The sequence below is a fragment of the Leucopleurus acutus genome (genome assembly GCF_964270905.1).
Source record: "Leucopleurus acutus genome assembly, contig: HAP1_SCAFFOLD_323, whole genome shotgun sequence".
NCBI lineage: Eukaryota > Metazoa > Chordata > Mammalia > Artiodactyla > Delphinidae > Leucopleurus > Leucopleurus acutus.
The window spans coordinates 71426-90493 of NW_028139025.1; the positions used below are offsets into that span (position 1 = coordinate 71426).

The following is a 19068-nucleotide window of genomic DNA, read 5'->3' on the forward strand; positions in this document are numbered from 1 at the left end:
TCATGCAGCTCAATAACAAAAAAACAAACAACCCAATCCAAAAATGGGCAGAAGACCTAAATAGTCATTTCTCCAAAGAAGATATACAGACTGCCAACAAACACATGAAAGAATGCTCAACATCATTAATCGTTAGAGAAATGCAAATCAAAACTACAATGAGATATCATCTCACACCAGTCAGAATGGCCATCATCCAAAAATCTAGAAACAGTAAATGCTGGAGAGGGTGTGGAGAAAAGAGAACACTCTTGCACTGCTGGTGGGAATGTGAATTGGTTCAGCCACTATGGAGAACAGTATGGAGGTTCCTTAAAAAGCTACAAATAGAACTACCATATGACCCAGCAATCCCACTACTGGGCATATACCCTGAGAAAACCATAATTCAAAAAGAGTCATGTACCAAAATGTTCATTGCAGCTCTATTTACAATAGCCCGGAGATGGAAACAACCTAAGTGCCCATCATCGGATGAATGGATAAAGAAGATGTGGCACATATATACAATGGAATATTACTCAGCCATAAAAAGAAACGAAATTGAGCTATTTGTAATGAGGTGGATAGACCTAGAGTCTGTCATACAGAGTGAAGTAAGTCAGAAAGAAAAAGACAAATACCGTATGCTAACACATATATATGGAATTTAAGAAAAAAAAATGTCATGAAGAACCTAGGGGTAAGGCAGGAATAAAGACGCAGACCTCCTAGAGAACGGACTTGAGGTTATGGGGAGGGGGAAGGGTGAGCTGTGACAGGGCGAGAGAGAGTCATGGACATATACACACTAACAAATGTAGTAAGGTAGATAGCTAGTTGGAAGCAGCCGCATGGCACAGGGATATTGGCTTGGTGCTTTGTGACAGCCTGGAGGGGTGGGATAGGGAGGGTGGGAGGGAGGGAGACGCAAGAGGGAAGAGATATAGGAACATATGTATATGTATAACTGATTCACTTTGTTATAAAGCAGAAACTAACACACCATTGTAAAGCAATTATACCCCAATAAAGATGTTAACAAAAAAAAATAATAAGATGATATGAAGAACTCAATCTAAAAAATATTACCTGGAGATCTATAATCTCTACAATAGTGCTATAAAAAGTAAAGAGCTAGAAATCTATTTAGATGGTTTTCCTTATAAGAAAGCACTTTCTGTATAACTTTTAATGTACTATTGATGAGAACAATTCAACAAAATTCAAATAAATATCTGCAGATGTCCTACAAGAAGAAAAGAACAGAGTTAGATGTGACAGGGGATAACTGGACTTCAGGATGAGTAAGACCCTATACTTGACCTCAATAAATTAACATGAAATACAGTGGATGAGTCATGTACAGAATGTCAGAATTCTAAAAGGCCAAGCTAAGTACCAAAAGGAACACGTGGGGACTCTTAAGAAGGAAATAAAATATTGGTTAGTTGATTACGAAAAGGCAGAAGGGAGTAGGTTCCCTTTGGCTGCTCTTTGAAGAGATTACTTCCTTTCCCCCCTAGTCCTGAGGCTAGGGTGGCATGGGCAATAGAAGAATGTGGGGACTGAGAATCATTTCTACTCTCACCAGAGTGGCTGGAAGCAGATTTTCTTACCAGGATGTAGTAGTATGCTAATATTTAAGGGTTCTTGAGGTCAGAGAGAAGGGTTTGAATACTCCGGCTCCATCTCTTGCTGTGGGTCAAGTTTCTTACCTTTCCAACACCTCGGCGTCTTTATCTGAAAATTGGGGACGATGATAATGTCTCCCACCTGAGTGTGAGAACTATATGATACAGTGCATACGCAGGGCTAAATTTGGTGCCTGGCACACAGAAAGTGCTCAGTACGGCAGGCGAGTGTAGTGACAATAAAGGCAAAGATGACGAGGGTAGTGCCGGTGTTGCTTCTGCCCCCAGAACAGGCTCTGACTGGGAGAGAGTTAAAGCACCTTTGGGTTCATGGGGGTTTATATATAAGCAACGGTTGATCAATGTGAGCTGGTTGTCCAAATGATTATGTGCAATCTAAGAAAAAAATGGGCCTCGGATCTGCTCAGCTACTTAATAATATTAGCAGCGGGAGTAGTCAAAGAAGCTAAATTTTATTACGTGTTTATATGCCAAACAACGTGCTGAACGTTTTAAAAGGATTTACTCACTTATTACAAGGAGGCTATACGCTAGGTCCTGATAATGTTATTCGTCTCTTTCAGATGTTGACTGAGCCTCAGACGGGTTACAAAAGCACCTAAGATCCCATTGTCAGTACATGACGGAAATGAGTTCAAATCCAGCCTGTCTGACTTGTTCTTAATCACTAAGGTATGAAATTAAGCATGTTGCCCTTTGCCTGATTCTCCTTCTGAGGCCTGAATATTTCACTTAGCTCTCTGAGTGCAGAAGAGAGAAAATTCTCTCTCCTTAACCCAACTTGGCATCAATATCCAACTCCCCTTCTCAAAATGGGTTGCTTCAACGAGCAGCAATGAATGTCGGGTCGTGGACCAGTCACCTTGATGACTAAGAGTCAGACACTAGGGAAAGAAAATGCTCTGTGACAAACCTACCCTTGTACAGAAACAAGACAGAAATGGGGGGACAGGGCAAAAGATAATGGAATAAGGCATAGGAAAAATAGCACATGGCATCGTGACAGTAATAATAATAATAATAGTAGTAGTAGTAGTAGTAGTAATAGTAATAATAATAGACTTCACTATGCTCTAGGCATTGTATTAAGTGCTTGGCGTAAGTGACTTCATGTTAACATTGAAAACAAGTCTATGGGGATGAAATATTATTAACATCATTTTATAGGCAGGAGTATTGAGGTTCAGGTAATCAGGTAAATTGCCCAAGCTCATATGGTTAGCAAGTGGAAAGCAGAGATTTGAACCAGCACCTACACTCCTAACCATTATGCTATAACCATTATGCTGAAGACATAAGAATTCCAATGGTCTTTCCCCATAACCCACTCCTGCACTCCAGACTTAAATAGTCCAAGATCAAGAGAGAGCAAGCTTGGAGTTGCCACTCTTCAGTGAGTGTCAATCATTTCAAAACAGTGTATTTGCTAACAAGATGCACTTCCTGTGATAATCTTCTCAACCAGCTATCAAGAAACAGGAAGCAAAGATTCAAGTAACAGTATGTTCCTACTTATGAGGAAGGTGGGACAGCACAGTTGACACTGGGCTTAACTGTTCTGGAAAACGTGGTCCCAGTAGGCATACACGCTGGTACATTTTCCCCACCTACCAAATACAAAAGAAGTATTTCATTTCCATGTTGCTCTTCAAAGTTCCACCTCATTCGTGCCTGTCATTCATCCTCTGGCCCCTTCCTGTCTCCATTTCTGTACAGAAAGGTGCTGAGTCTCTGCTCTCGGATACGAAAAGGGTGTGTTAGGAGAGGGAGCCATGGTACCTCGATGTCTTTTTTTTTTCATCTTAATTCTATTATGCCAACTCCACTGAACTTAATTAGAGTGAATACAGAATTACACAATTACCCTCTGTTCTATTCTTCAGATGTTATATTTTGATAAAATTTACGACATGCTGCTCTCCCCTTGAACACCAGATGAACACTAGAAATGGATGTGTGTTGACATAAAATCTGTTATAATTACAATTAAAGTACAGCTTACATAATGATAGTGTTAACATAAAATTATAGATGTGTAGAGACAACGTGGTCATGCATTTTTTAGTATAAGTACATGCTTAGACCAATATCTGTTAGCGGAATGAAGATGGAAGAGAATTTTGGTTAAGCCACAAAGGCTGTTTAAGGAGTTGCAGATAGCTAAGGGGAACTCAAAGACCAGTAAGATAATATTTCCCCTGCCATGTTTGCAATTGCAAAGTGAAGGGAAGATGTGAAAGTAAGTACCCCTATGGAAATTACAAGACAAGTACATTTTTTTCCTTGAGTACCTGGGTAAATGCTTAAATTCTAATGTATATCAGTGATGCAAATTTTCAACAGAGTTTGATAAATCATAAAATAATAATTATACATATATGTATATAAAACTGCATGGAACTAGACAGTTCAGAATTACTTCTAATTAAAGAGGTACCCTATGACAACTAACTTAAACCTTACAAAATATGGTTCCAAGTACCCTATCAGAGTGAAAAGCAGGAGACTGAAAGGTTTAGTGTAAATGTTTGTAGTCATGGTGTCTTAACTAAAACTACTGTGTCACAAATACTATTAAAATAATTGTGACATTTTATTCACTTTTACTGCAAACAACAAAACAAACTATAGGTATTTTTTCATTTCAGGTAATTATTTTAGCTAACAGTTATTAAATGTTTTGAGAAGACAGAGTGCTAATTGCATTACTTCATTTTATCTTTAAAATAGCGCTTCCATGTAATTATTCTTAATATCTCCATTGTATTAAAGTGTATCTCTAGTTTAGACCTTTCTTCAGAACTGCAGACTTGTGTATCCAACTGTGTACTCAGCATCTCTACTTGGATGTCACGAAAACATCTCAAATCTTATACCTCCAAAACTGGTCTTTAATCCCCCAAACATGCTCTACCCCAAACTTTTTCCATCTTAGGTGACAGTAACCACACCTTTCCAGTTCCCCAGGCCCTACATCTCGAATTCACCCTTGACCCCCTCTTCCTTTCCATTCTTGCATTCAATCTACCACGAAATGCTGTCACAACCTTCCCAATGTGCCACTTCTGAGAATTACCAGCCGCTAGCAGCCTGGTGCAGGCCACCAACATAGACCTCGAGGATCCTGTAGTCACCTCCCGAGATTCTCCCTGACTCCACTCTCTCCCCACATCCTCAAGACCACAGATAGAGTTATGCTTTTCAAACAAGAGACAGTTCATGCCACACCTCGGCTAAAATCCTGCCCCTGGCTGCCTACATTTAGAGTAAAAGACACAATGCATGTGATGGCCTCCCAGGACTTACCCAATCCATCCCATCACATATCTGACCTCCAGCCCTCCTGCTGTCTCTTCCTCCCCACTGACTAAGTCAGCCAGGGTGGCCTCCTTGATATTCCTCCAAGCTGCCCGGCATATTTCTGCCTTAGAGTTTTGGGACTGGTTATTCTTGCTCCCAGGGAGTGGTCTCCCCATCATACATTCTGACAACTCCCTCACTTCAAGTCTTTGCTCAAATGTCAACTTATAAAATCCACCCTGACTACCCTATTTAAAATCAGAACCTACCTGTACACTCCTCCAGCACTCCCAACCCAAGCCTCTTCAGTGAGCTTCACATCCTTTTCCTTATCCCGTAGCGCCCATCAACCTTGTGACAAAGCATAGAATTTATTTATAACATCCGTTTCCACACGAGAGTGTAAGGAGGGAGAAAGCATGCAAGAAGGAGCACGCAGGCAAAGGCTCTTGTCTAATTTATTCATTGATACGTCCAAGCATAGAGAACAGGAAGATGCTTGATAAATAGTCCTGAAAAAGATACAGATGAGGAAACTAGTAGTAAAGCTCAGAAAGTTTAAGTAACTTCCTCAAGGTTCTAGAGCTAGAAGAGGGTCACAGTAGAATTCACACTTGGGGATGTCTAACTTCAAATCTCTTAGCCTCTCTGCTATCTTTTTTTTTTTTCTTCTTTGCGGTACGCGGGCTTCTCACTGTTGCAGCCTCTCCCATTGCGGAGCACAGGCTCCGGACGCACAGGCTCAGCAGCCATGGCTCACAGGCCCAGCCGCTCCGCAGCATGTGGGATCTTCCCGGATCGGGTCACGAACTCTCAACCACTGCGCCACCAGGGAAGCCCCTCTCTGCTATCTTAAGTCCATGCAATTCAGGATTTGTTTTAATCAGTGCCATGGAAATTCTCACTCCACTGAATAGGATCACTAAAGTGTTCTCTGTCTAGATTTATATATATATTTTCCATTTAAACAAAGGAAACAGAAGAGGGGAATTCATCATGGGTTATTGTGGTAGTTTTACAGCAATTTTAGCAATAATGACATTTAAGTAATAGTGATATTTAATGATAGCATAATAATAATAAAATAATAGCTCTTAAATGTATTGAAGACGAATCGTATGCTAAACTCAGTGCTAAAATATTTCCATGTATATTTTGTGCAAAATCCTTATGAATATTCTATCAGATGAGCTTTATGTGTAACTCCACCAGGCATACTTCTCTTATTCTGCTTTCAAAGATAAGGAAATTGATGAGAAGTGTGGTAACCGTTTGATCAAGATGAGACTGGTAATAAGTTGTGAGTATGAATTTAAATTCAGGTCTAACTCCAGAATTTGATTCTCAATCCATACATGAAAATTCTGATAATTCCTTTGATAAGGGTATGTTCTCTCCTGGAAAACATCCCCCATTATGTCTGCCTGTGCTCATACCTTCAGGACACAGTCAAGTTTGAAACATGATAAAAATGTTTAAATAGTGTGCTTTAATAAATGGAAATATCTTCATCTAAACAATAACACAAAAAGGCAGGCTCAGCCCTTTGAAGTGGCTTCGTTGCTACCTTCCATCCAGAACAAGAGAAGGAATCAACAGCTGCAGAGTAAAGAAAGCATGAAACCCACAGATGGAGGATTCTGTAAATGACCAATTACAAGACTATTAAGCCACACTTTCATAGCAAGAGGCAAAATATTCCATTAAACTGAAAATTCTTCTACCCCTCACTCCAAGGCCCACACAAACATTAATGTTGCATTTATTAGGATGTATTTCCTGTGCTCTATCAACTTGACTTTCAGCAACTGTATTAATACAGTCCTTTCGCTTTGCACATATATCTGAATAATGGATTCCATTACTGGAGTTTTGTAGAAAGAGTGGAGTGAATGAAGTAAAGTTTGGGAAGAGCCATCATAATCCATAATGATGGGCACTGAATCAGGACAAGAAGAAACCTCTCTTCTCATTTATTTGAATGAAAATTCTACTATATATTTATTGCCTCTGTACAGGGCCATCTGCTGAATAATGGAAAACAAGCATCTTTCATTTGGAGGTAGGATTTGTGTGCTCAAGTTTCTATGGGCCTGCAGAATTAATCTTGTTTTAGAAATGAAATAAAATGTAATTTCTTACTGTGAGTAGATGTGGTTAAGCAACTGGCAACTTTGATGTCTTTAAATCACTGCAGTTTCGGGGTAGGCAAATCTATAATTATTTCAAGCACTTCTTTATTGGTGCAACAATTGAGCAGTGTACATAGTGGTCAACAACCTGGGCATTGTCAGACGACTCTAAGTTTGAATCTAGACTTTGCCACTCACCAGCTATGTGACTTTCAGCTATGAGAATCACTTTCTTCAGCTTTACACTGTGGATTATTATATGCCCTTTGCAGAACTACTGTAAGAACTAAATGTATATGCGCACAGTGGCTCATAGTAAGGGCTCAAATTAGTACTGTGGTCACTACTAGTAGTACTGAAAAGAAATTAGAACTTCTATTCTCATAAAGTGGGATATGTGTCCCTTTATCATTGTAATTTCATATCATTTTACTTTTGACCTTATAATTTAATAGCTTGATCCAAAAAACATTTAGCAGTAAATATAATTGAAAGAAGATTACCTGTCAAACATGAAATACTGTAGTAACAAGTGTGCTGGCACAATACTCTTCTCAGATAATTAACCTGTAAAAATATGTTATTGTCTTCTTTTTAATTGAGCACATTGAACATATATATTTACTGTGCCAATTGGCGAAAGGTCCATTAATTAATCAGTCTAACTATATGTTGCATAAACGTCTTCTAAACATAATCGTATATGTATTTTATTTGTTGGGAAAATGTGTTTGAGATGGTTCTTTTCTGCCTATTTAAAGTAAAAGAGGATGAGAAGTAGAGTTAGGCTTAATGTACTCTGTACTCCATTATGCCATGAAAATGCTTCTGTGTCCTGGAGACAACAACAAAAGATTTGCTTTAATGACAAGAATCAAGTATGTTCTAAAGCTTCCAGGTAGGAGGCGTATAGGTTGCAGTTTATATCAGAAGTCTTTGCTCTCTCTCTCAACTGCGTCTAGATGGGAAAGATGTGGTCACAAATGCTTCAAGGTGATATAGTAAATGTTGGAAAAGAGGGGGGTAGGAGGCAGAGTTTTGAATATCTCAAACCTGAGCTAGAAGGATTTTATTTAAAGAAAATAGCGGATATTATTTTTCACTTAAGGAAGCAAACGTGACATTAACGTAGGAAATTAGCTCTTTTAGCTATGATGCTTTCAAATGCACATGGCTGAAAACAAATTCAAAATAGTCAAAGGAAATTTAAAAACAAAACCCAAACAACAACAACAACCTCAACAAACAAGTACTAGAAATTCAGGGATGCAGCCATATTCAGATACAGTTGGATCTGGACGTTCCAGAGTATCAGCAGGGTTCCAGCTCTCTCTACATCGCTCAGCCCTGCTTACCTCTGCAAGACTTTATTTTACAGAAAGTCTCTTCTTGTGCTGGATGGTCACTGGGAGTCCCAGAGTCATATCTCCCCAGCTTAGAAATTCCAGAGAGAAAAGACAATTCTTCCATTTTGCTCTGAGACAAAAGTCCTGGGGAGGAGTCTGATAGACTTAGCCGAGGTCAGATGCCTACCCATGAGCCAATCACCTGCTTTACTGGAGTTCAGTCCCTGGGCGACTCATCCCCGGGGCCCGTCAGGAGGCAGGATGGCATTATCTGGCAGTTCTCCAAGAAAAGCCTGCTGTTTTTGTAAGATGAAAGGGGAGAGGACATGGATAATGAAACCTGTATCTGCTTCTGTAAAATCCACAGAATCTTACTCCCTGCCCTGTGTCGATGACCACGCAGTAAGCTGACCCAGGAGGTCATTTTTCCCACAACAGTCTTTATATATATGACTAAGGAACACACTGGTAAAAGAATATGGGAGAAAGTCTGAGTATGACAAGTCAGCTAGACTGATATTAACTAAAAAAGCTGTGTGAAAATATCCTTAAAAGGTTGCCCCCAACTCACTCAAAGTCCAAAGTTGGAGCTGGAAATACAATGTCATGGAGTTTGGATAAGAACAGGTTTTCTCCAAGCTGAACTATGACACAGAGATTAGAGACTTCCAGAAACTATACTTTTTCAAAGAAAAAACATCACATGAGAAAAATGAGGCCTAGAAAAATTAAATGACTTAAGCTAATTAATGGCAGGACTGAGACTAGAGTATACTTTGTGTAATTCGCTATGGCCTTGTTTTTGTTTTTGTTTTTGTTTTGTTATCACTTCAGAACGAGACAAACTTAAAGAAAGGAAACACAACCAAAACTCAATGGTTGGAAAAGAGATGGATGTGAACGCCCACTTGTTTCTTACGTATAAAGTTACCCCTCGCAGTGTTTTGGAGGAGAAAACGCTGGCTCTTCCCAACGTTGGTTACATACACAAAGATTCCAAAGACAAGACAAGTGCTTTGCAAACAAAGTAACTAGAACCAGCTCAGGCTTCCCCGCGCCGGGTCCTACGTTCCACGGTCAGAACCACCAATTGTATCCCCCCGGGTAACAAGGTGATTCAGAAAAGCTGGCGCCTTAAGAGAAGGGAGAAAACTTAGCCGGGAAGAGAGTCAGGAGGAAACTTGCTCAGCTTCTTACTGAGGTCTGAAACGATCCCAATAGTCCTTAAACCCCTCAGGTTTCCCCCATCAAGCACCCTCGCCTCCAACCTGGGCCACCCCAGATCTATCAGACGACAGAAGTCTGCGGACGCACGGAGAGCTGACCACCCCACGAGAGGAACCTACGCGCGGCCGCGCCCACTCACCCGCCGCTCCCTGGGAGACGGGAGACCAGCCCGGGGTCCAAGTCCTGGGCGTGGCAGACTCGCCCCTCTCCAGGCCATGCTCCAGCTCACCTCGGCGCGGCCCGCCTGGGCGCCGCCATCTTGACCACGAAGGGGGCCTCGCGCCGGAGGCCCCTGAGCGGGCGCCCTGAGCGGAGCCGGAGCGCCGAGGAGGCCCAGGTCGGCGCCCTACGTCCCCCGCGCGCTCGCGCCCCGTCCACGAGCGACGAGAGTCCCGCACGCAGCGCCCGACCCAGGCTTCCGCGGAACCGGCGCCCCGCGCAGCCCGCACCGCGGCTCAGGCGGCGCCGAGGGCGGCCCGGGCGGAAGAGCGAGCGCGGGGCAAGCGCTCGGTTACCTGGCAACGCGGAGCAACCTGGCGTCCCCGGCGAACCCCAGCCCTCTACCACGAGGAAGCACGGACCCCCTCACCCGCCGCCCAGCCCGCGCCGCCCCTCGGTCGCTCCGCCCGCCGCTGCCCGCTTGCTATGGTCTTTTAAATCCATGATACAACGTCTATATGTAACAAATCTGTTAAACCCTAAATGTTTATGATATTCAAGTAATCCAGTATCTGAATTATTCTTGAAGATAAAACATCCAAAGACTTCTTAATTGTATGGGTTTACACACATAAAATACACGTGGAGGTAACTTCAAGTATAGTATGTGCCTGTCTCTATTCCTTCCCTCTCCGCTCTTTTAAAAAATGCCCCTTTAAAAATTGCCCACTCACCATCTGTTAGGTAAATTTGCTGAAACACAGTAAATGTGGAGACAGAAATTGTTATAGAGACTATTCCAAATGGCACTGACACCTGTATTTATGAAATTTTTAAAAGGGTAAGTTAGAGTTGTTTTTTTTAAAAAAAAAAATCCCACTATAGTAACACCACATCATCCTAGGTGCCCAGTTCTATCCAATTACATAAGATGGAGAAAGAGAGAGAGAGAGAGAGAGGAGACAGAGAAAGAAGAAAGGAAGAAAACCAAGTACTTATGTATAAAATGTTGCTGCCAAAGTTTGAGATTATACTCAAGCATCAATGAACAGAAGGAAAACACAAATTTACAAATGTATTTCATTTATGGTATGAGGGACACAGGTTTAGATTTGCAACACGCTCCCACAAGGGTCAAATTGACCACTTTTTTCTATCTAGTTGCTCTTGAGAGAACAAAACAATTGAAACAGATGCCATTCAATTCCAAGTCTATAGCTTAGACCATGTCACTGCACATGAAATATTGTTCATTCAGAGTCAGCACATAGCAAGAGTAATTTATACTCTCAGAGTGTTTGCTCTCAAGTCAATAGCAGAGAAGCCTTGAATAAAAACGTTCCCATTACTTTCCATTGTAATAGATCTTACTTATAGCCCATGAAACAGTGGTCAGAGGAGATTTATTCTTTGCACACCATATTATATAATCTCTCCACTTTAAGCCATCCCCCACTCGGCGATTATTTTTTAAATATGTTACTCGTAGTCAATATTAATTTACATTTAATCTTTCTTAGCATTAGGAGAGTATTATTTTGTACAGGCTCAGAAATAAATCTCCCGAAATTCCTCCCTGATGCTCCCTTCAGGCTGAAAATGCATTGCAGGGTGGCTGCAGTGACTTAATTCTAGTTGGCAGAGCCCTGGCCACACACTAATTTCATTAGCCTCAAACTCCTGGATTTGAAAGATCCACTGAATATGATTCCTGTCCTCTGACATGTCACTTACTAACCAATTCAGTGTGCATACAGAGGAGAGAAAGGACTTGCTCAGCTCTGGCCCACCGGCAGGCAGATGAGAATTCCCAGTCAGAGACACTGTTTACATCTGAGTGGTCATTCTTGCCCGGGTCCTCATTTTCAGGAAGGAAGTTCAATCCAGGCTTTGCTGGCAGCTGCAGCATTTGTTACATCCATTACTAGCTCCTTGTTCCTTCCTGCCCCCCAGTGCTTAGCATCCCCCATTTCAGTCACTAAGTCTTCCTTCCCCCAGCCTAGAAGCTTACCTCACCATAAATTTTTATCTCAAATGATAGGTTTGGCACATTCCCCACAGCAACCCACAGGGACTGGGGAAAAGAAAACTCAAATCTCTGGAGAGCTAAGAATTCAACCATTTAGAGGAGTTTCTTTTATACAGGACAGTCTTCATTGAGCTGAACCCTGCAATCCCAGAGAAGATTCACCTACCCGTTCTTTTCCTCTTTCCCTAAAGTGACTGTGTCTTTGAACAAGGGGTCTGTGTTCCACTATTCTCTCTATTCATTTTGCAGGTTTACAGAGGCTGGGAAACTGGGGGCTGGACTTACATGCCAGGAGCTTCTAAGATCACACGCAAAAATAAGGCTACTGGAAGAGATTGTTGGAATCTATCTCTGTATATTTGAACATGGGCAGTGGTTAACCAGGATGCTCACACCAAGCTTATATCCAGCTTGCAGCACAAGCTACAAGTTGGTGCATCCCTCCTACTACCAGCCTCTTCTCAATAAATGCAGGTGAAAACTGGGGGCTCTTTTCCCTCAGCTGTTCAATCCAACATGAATAGCTGCAATTTGCAAATTAGAGGAAAATGACAGTGTTTTCTCTGAATGGTTTTGGTCCCAACACACACTGCTAATGCTGGCATTCAGTTCCTTTCCTTCCCAGCCCAGGGAAGGGGGGAACTAACCATAAGGCAAGCGTTCTCTTTTCTTGCAAGTGCCTCAGATCCACACACCAGAGAAGGAATCAGCTCCCCCTGGAATCTTTTTCAGCAAACACAATCCTTCACCTAGTCTGCAAGCTCTCTCTTGACTTTAAGATTTCACTCTTTTTTCGACAGGCAGGCCCATCTGCAAGCTCCCAAGCTCCAAGTGAAGGCACCAAAATAATTTTTTAAATGTCAAACAGCAAATGTGCCTTCAACCCCCAGAGCTCCAATAAAAATACTGTGAGTTGCCCCTGTGTTTCTCAGGTGACCTCTGGCCTCATCCTCCCTGCAGCGCTGCCTCCTCAGGTTCTCTAGTTTAAGCTCAGAGGTAAAGGAAGTGCTTCTGGGTTTTGCTTACGACAACCCAGGCTCTTCCTGAAAGCATTACCTCAAAGTGAAGGCTGCCCAGAAGCACTTTTGGCCTTGCAAACATCTAGAGGTGGCATACTCAACAGGTGCTAGGGATGCTCAGAGGCTCAGAGGGGCCATACCAGGCTGCAGCTTTAGACAGGCACCCCTCCTTCTGGCACAAACACAAACTTCATACTCCTGGGTGCTGATGTAGTGACAGCTTGAATCTCACAAGGAGTCCCCTCCAGAAACCCAACATGCTTCAGGAAAGGCACTTGAGAGGGAGTCGACTTTTTAGCTACGGGGAGCATAAGGGTCAGCCAGAACATCTGGAGAAGGGACTAACTGAGCTTGGGTCCTACCAGGCAGGGAGAGAGCTGTGCATTAGGAAAGGATCACTTCAAGACAGAGATGAACAAAAAACTTGGAGATAGGGGTAGAGAAGGAAAAGAGACGCAGAAATTGAAAGGGAGAACATAAAAACAGAGAGACAAAAAAAAAAAAAAAGCAGGGAGAAAGAGACACAAGGAGAGAGACACACAGGAAGAAAGACAGAGAAACAAGAGAACCCATAGTCACGCAGACCCTGAAACTCAATTTCTTCATCCAGAAGCCATCCATCTATACCCAGGGCAGCACAGGAGCCGTGGGGCCGAGGCTGCGGGAGCAGGCCGTGAGAGAGCACTGCAGCACCGCCCACCGCTCAGCGGGCCCGATCCGCCTTCCTCGCATCTTCCGCCGTTGCCCGCCTGTACCCGGAGCTAGAGGACCGCCCGGCCTTGCTCAGCGCACCCTACTGCCTCCCTCCAGGCGCCTTCTTGTCTGGCTCTGAGAATCGTCCTCAAAACCCAGGACTGGGGTTGGGGGCTGCGTTAGGGAGGTCGTGGGAAAGGATGGGCACAGGGTGGGTGCAGAAAAAGAGACTGTGTCTCGCAGTTAGCATGAGCTCACCTCCGGGCTCTGAGCTGGCAGGAGTAGAAAGCTGATCGCCCGGCTCCTGCCAGTGGCCGGATCGCAAAGGCAGTTTAGACGGTGCAAACAACTGCCCAGAGCAAATCACCTGGGGGCACGTCTGCGGGTGGCTTCTCCCCGCTTGAGGACAGTCCCCACGCCTTCCGCCCCATGCCCTCGCAGAGATAGGTGACAGGTCGGGAAATCCAACCCGAGCGAAATGGGCAATTCACGTCCAAATGTAGGTGAAGACCTAGCCTTCGGTTTAAGAACTGCCTCCCTAAGCTCTTCTCGAAATTTTCCAAGGCAGCTGCAGCTTGTCGGGCGGCTTGGGGCAGGGAAGCTGGGGAGTTGAGAAATGCCTAGTTTCTAGGCGTCTTCTCATCTTTCATATTCTTTGCGCCTAAGTGGCTCTCACAGGAGCCCGGCACTTTTACAAGCCTGTTTTGGAACCATATTTCACTGGAATGCAAACCCATTTAAATCATCGCCTTGTTTTTCGGAGACTGTTTCTTGTCAATGGGGCCATAAATCCAGAATGTCAAGCCGGATGGAGTGGAGCGCGGACAGGGGAGAGATGGAAGGGAAATGAATCAAGCAGGGCAAGTACCTCCTCGGGTGAGGTGGGAGGGATTCGGCAGGATCTCCAGGGTGGAAATGAGCGAAGGCTGACCAGACCCCGCACCCCTGGAGTCCAAGCCAGCCTTCAGGATAAAGAGCGCGGGGAGCTACGGCGCGCTCTGCCCCGGAGGGAGCGCCCCCCTACCTGGAAAAGCCTCAGGATGTTGGCTACCATGATGGAGACCGAACTCCCCGAAGCCCCAATCACTCCAACTACTTTCTCGGGCTTGACGAAAACCGGAGGCTCGCCGTTGGTGCAGCGCACTTCGGAGGTGTCCTTCTGGATGAGCGCCTGGACGAAAGTGAGCGACTGTTCGAGCGCATAAGTGTCCCTGGAACAAGTGTCCAGGATCCGCGCTCCCAGCGTCACGTTGGGCAGCAGGTTGGGATCGCTGTTGATCTGGTCCAGGGCGTAGAGCATCGCTTCCAGCCTGTGGATCCCGTTCTCCCTCTTGATGTCGCCGCAGGGCACTCCGCTGGGACCCTTCGCGTGCACCGGGAACAGCCCCCCGAGGGTGACGTCCCCCTCGACCCGAATGGAGTGCGGGGCGTACATCTCCTGGCCGCGCGCCGCCGCCGCCAGCGCGCACAGAAGCACCTCCAGCACGCAGCAGGGAAACTTCATCAAAGTCAGGGCGCGGAGCAGCTTCCCCAACTGGACCATACTGCTCCCGCGGCTGCGGTGGTGGCGGCGGCACTCGAGGGGACGGTGGCGGGCTCGCCGGAGTCCTGGCCCCTTGGGGTGAGCTCCTCCGGGGAAGCCCAGGGTCTCCTGCGGGCGAGGAGGGTAGGGGCGCCCGGGGAAGGGCAGCCGGCGAGGGTGGGGGGTCCCGCGGCGCCTGCCAGCTTGGGGCGCCGTGCGCTCTTGGGTTCCCCGGCCAGCGCGCCGCGCTCGAGCTCGCGCTCGGTGGCTTGCAGCTCGAGCTCTCCAACAGCCCAGCACTGGGGAGAGAGCGAGGATGGCTATCGCTTTAAATGCGCGTTCGGCTCCCTCTCCTCCTCCGCCCACTCCCTCCCACCCTCGCTCGCTCTCAGGCTCTCCCCACCCTTCCCAGCGCCCACCCTCCCCACGGTTTTGCATCATCACGCAGGGAGGGGCTGCGTGCTGAGGTAAGGGGGGAGGGAATGGGTGGGCGGCTGTGGGGGGGGAGTACCTCCGATTCGGAGTTTCGAGGTCCCCAGGGAATCTGGGGATTGCAGGTCGCAGGCGAAGGCTGAGCTCCTGCTTCGGTCTCACTGTAGAAGCCGCTCGCTCGCCCGCCTGCACCCACACGCACATTCTAGGCACAGGGTGGCATCAGCCCCGGACAGGGCGGTTCTAGCTGGGGCTGACTGCTTCCAACCCTGAGGTCCGGAGCCGGGACTGTCAGCGCCGGGAGAATGCGAGGTAGTCGAAGGTGATGCCGCCAAGCATGAAGGGTAGTAGGGAGACCCCAGTCTGTACTGCTAATTCGTCTGTGCCAGTTTTTCCTAAGAAAAACACACATACACACAGGAGGCTGATTGATGACCTAAAGAACCTTTACGCAGAGACTTCTCCGGGGCCAGGCACTGGGCTAGCCTGTAGGGAAAGACGCCAACAAGAAATGCTGGGAATGGAAATGCATCTTTGGTCTTCAGGGGTTACTGTGGCCGGAGCCGGATGAAGTAACCCTGGTCTCCAGTAAATCTGTGGCGGATTCGCTCCTTTTCTTCCTTTCATCGCAAGAGGTGGAACAACTGAGAACTCTGCAGAGCGCACTTTCTTCTCTGGCGCTGACAGGTGTAAGGCTCCCTCCTGCCCATTTCCAGAGATGCTTTTGGGCTGATGTCAGGTTTCCTCGGGCAGGAAATAGCAAGAAAGAGGTGGCAGTAGGAGGAGCAGACAGAAATCTCCCCATCGATCCAGTGATCCAGTGATCCATTCTTCTTTTTTTTTTTTTTCTGGCTGAAGATTTGGGGGGTTTGGGGAGTGGAATCAGGATGCCAGAGCAGGTTGTAGTGCAGTTAGGAAGCTGTTTTTCAAAGGTGTCCCCTCCTGCAGGTCCAGCCCAAACTTGGCCCATTAAAGCAACAAGTGGCCCTAGTTCCTACACAAGGAAGGGCAATGTATCTGCCCTTGGTGCCCACGTGTACTGCTTATGGTGGTCTCTACTCTTGCTGAGCCTTTCTGTTGGAGTGCAGTGAAACTGTCTTATACAGAATTGAGGGCGCAGAGAAAACCAAAACAAGACTATACTTTCTGTTGTAATGTTAGTGTACTAAAGAAAAATGTCCTTGCACATAAACAAAACAACACACACACACACACCCCTAAAAAGTCAGAAGTTGGGAAGTTGGTTGTCTCTTCCACCAACCACCTGTCTGACCTTGGCACTTCTGTTCCTGTGCCTGAGTTTTACTTTGCCCATCTGTAAAATGATGACATCGAATTGAATGTTTTACACGTTAACTTTTAGCTTTCAAATCCTCTGTTGAAATAGGTCATGCGCCTTTGGCCATGGGGTTCTTTTTAGACCAATATCCTTTGTTGCTTTATGTGTAGGGCACCCGTTTTTTGATACCCAAACAATACTTCAAACATTTCCTGGTACAGAGGATTTTATTTTTTTTCTTGTTGACCACCCATTTATCTTCCTTCTAGGGAGAGTCCAGTCCATCATTTTCTTTTCAGACATGCCCCTCCTCCAGGTTTCAATACTTAAGGTTTGAGGAGGAAAAAAACCTTCTGGCTACAGTGTTCAAGGAAGGGAATAGAGGCTAACAAGAGTTATGCAGGGCTAATCCCTGGACTTCTGCTGGAGTAACGAGGTTGATGACATAGGGTTACCACTGTCCAATAGACAATCCGTGCTGGAGTTAAAAGAAAAAGGAGCCTCCTTCCTCGAAATGCTTTATGTATATCTTTTGGACAATGTTACACTATTTGATTTTGTAAAAACATACCATTTTACTGCCATCTTCAAGAAAAGTGATGTAAAAACTATGAGAAGCTACCCCTGTGTACAATGTGATCATCCGTCACTCATAGATGTGATGCCCTGCTATATAAGTGCACACCTTGTGCAACCTTATGCTGTGATGCGCCCGCCCCTTCCAGCCAGCCCTGGAGCTGCGAGCGTATAAGCCCGCAGCTGTGCCAGAAGCTCCCACATAAACAGGGAAATATTTGGATCCCATAATGAGAAATACCAGAGAGGAGAAAAGGCAGAGAGAAGAAGGGGTGGGGAAGAGAGAAAGGGACCTGGTTAGAACATGTGAACTCCTGGATCCACATGTGCCTGAAAGATTGCCTCTTTTTTTCAATTATATAGTATTTTATTTCTGTTGTTTGAAGTCAAAATAATCCTCTTGTAACTCACCTATTCTGCTATTCAATACATTGGATCAAAAAGGCTGGAACAATCGAAATAGATATCCTGGTAAGGCAGCATTAGCTAATTTGGAAAGGGGGAAAGAAGCAAAGCAATAGAAAGGCATCCTTGGGAACACAAATACTGTGATCCTAGTATTTAGGCATCAGTACCTCAGGCTATATTTGATAGAGACTGTATCCTTATTTAGTTTTTAATTTAAGGCTATTTAGTAGGCACTTGGTGCCAAAAAATATATTTGAAGAGCTGTGTTACAAGTAATAACACTTGATTTTTCACCTGCCCATGTGAAGATCTATGTTCTCCTCTTCCATTTCCAGGTCACAGCTTGCAATTGCTCAACAAATAGTTCTTGGCTGACTGTTGAATGTTGCCTTATTCTGTGTTCTCTCTTTGCTCTCCTCATTCTCCCCAAACATCTGGCAGCAATCATTATCTTCTTTTTGTTGCAGTCATCTGTGTGCATGTTTTATTTCCCTTGCTAAGCTGGAAGATCCTTGAGGGTAAGGGGCTAGGTATTATAAGGGGCTAGGTATTATTTATCTTTTTACCTCGGACAATGTTCAGAATGGTGTTTTGTACCTAAGAAGCACTCATGTGTTGAATGAATCAGAATTGGTTTGCCATTCCCCACTGCCTTTATCTCACAATAACAGAAACATAAAGTGGGCAGAGCAGAAACGACGGCAAATAAATTGTCCTCTTAGTCACAGAATGCAGTTTCTAGAACTTAAAGAATAATTAGTAGATTTTGAAATAATTTTGTTTTACAAAAATTTCATAAGATTGAAATACTCTAACCTTAAAGCTCTCGATCAACTCTAAGGGAGGGCTTTAATTGGCTCTTCCTGAGTCTAGTGTTTATTCCTGGGCCGATAACTGGGGCCATTGTCATAATAGAAAGTGTGATTTGTTACCAGAGAAAGAGGAAAGTGACGCTGGGCTTGCAAGATATTTATATCTTCAGCCAGAGTGCATAGGATCTGGAACTTAATTGGTGACGCAGTATTTGTTTGAGATTATATGAATGAAAAATCTTTGTGTAAGAGTGATTAATCTAAAACTTGGCCAGTCATTGTCCTAGTGTCATATTAAATTGCAGGAGAATCTAGTTTTAGGCACAAAGATCATAAATATAAAATGTGTTTCCAGGCTTGGTTCTGTGTAGTCAGTAATCTATACTCACCCACTCATTAATAAAAATGAAAGTTAAGGACTCAGTCCTAACTTATATGTTTAGCATTGTATTTTGCTAACAATCTCAGTTTTATTTTCTTTGTTCTCCCCTGTCCATCAT

General features: G+C 44.6%; 1 protein-coding gene across 1 annotated transcript; it reads right to left on the minus strand.

Moving 5' to 3' along the window:
* Positions 1-3156: 3156 nt before the first annotated feature.
* Positions 3157-15082, minus strand: LOC309978943 (metabotropic glutamate receptor 7-like; the record flags this gene model as incomplete). The annotated part of the gene is made up of 3 exons (XM_082865788.1): positions 3157-3241; positions 5204-5285; positions 14564-15082. 2 exons carry the CDS (start codon positions 15080-15082, stop codon positions 5250-5252), a joined length of 555 nt encoding a protein of 184 aa, XP_082721914.1. The 3' UTR covers positions 3157-3241; positions 5204-5249.
* Between the last annotated feature and the right edge of the window lie 3986 nt (positions 15083-19068).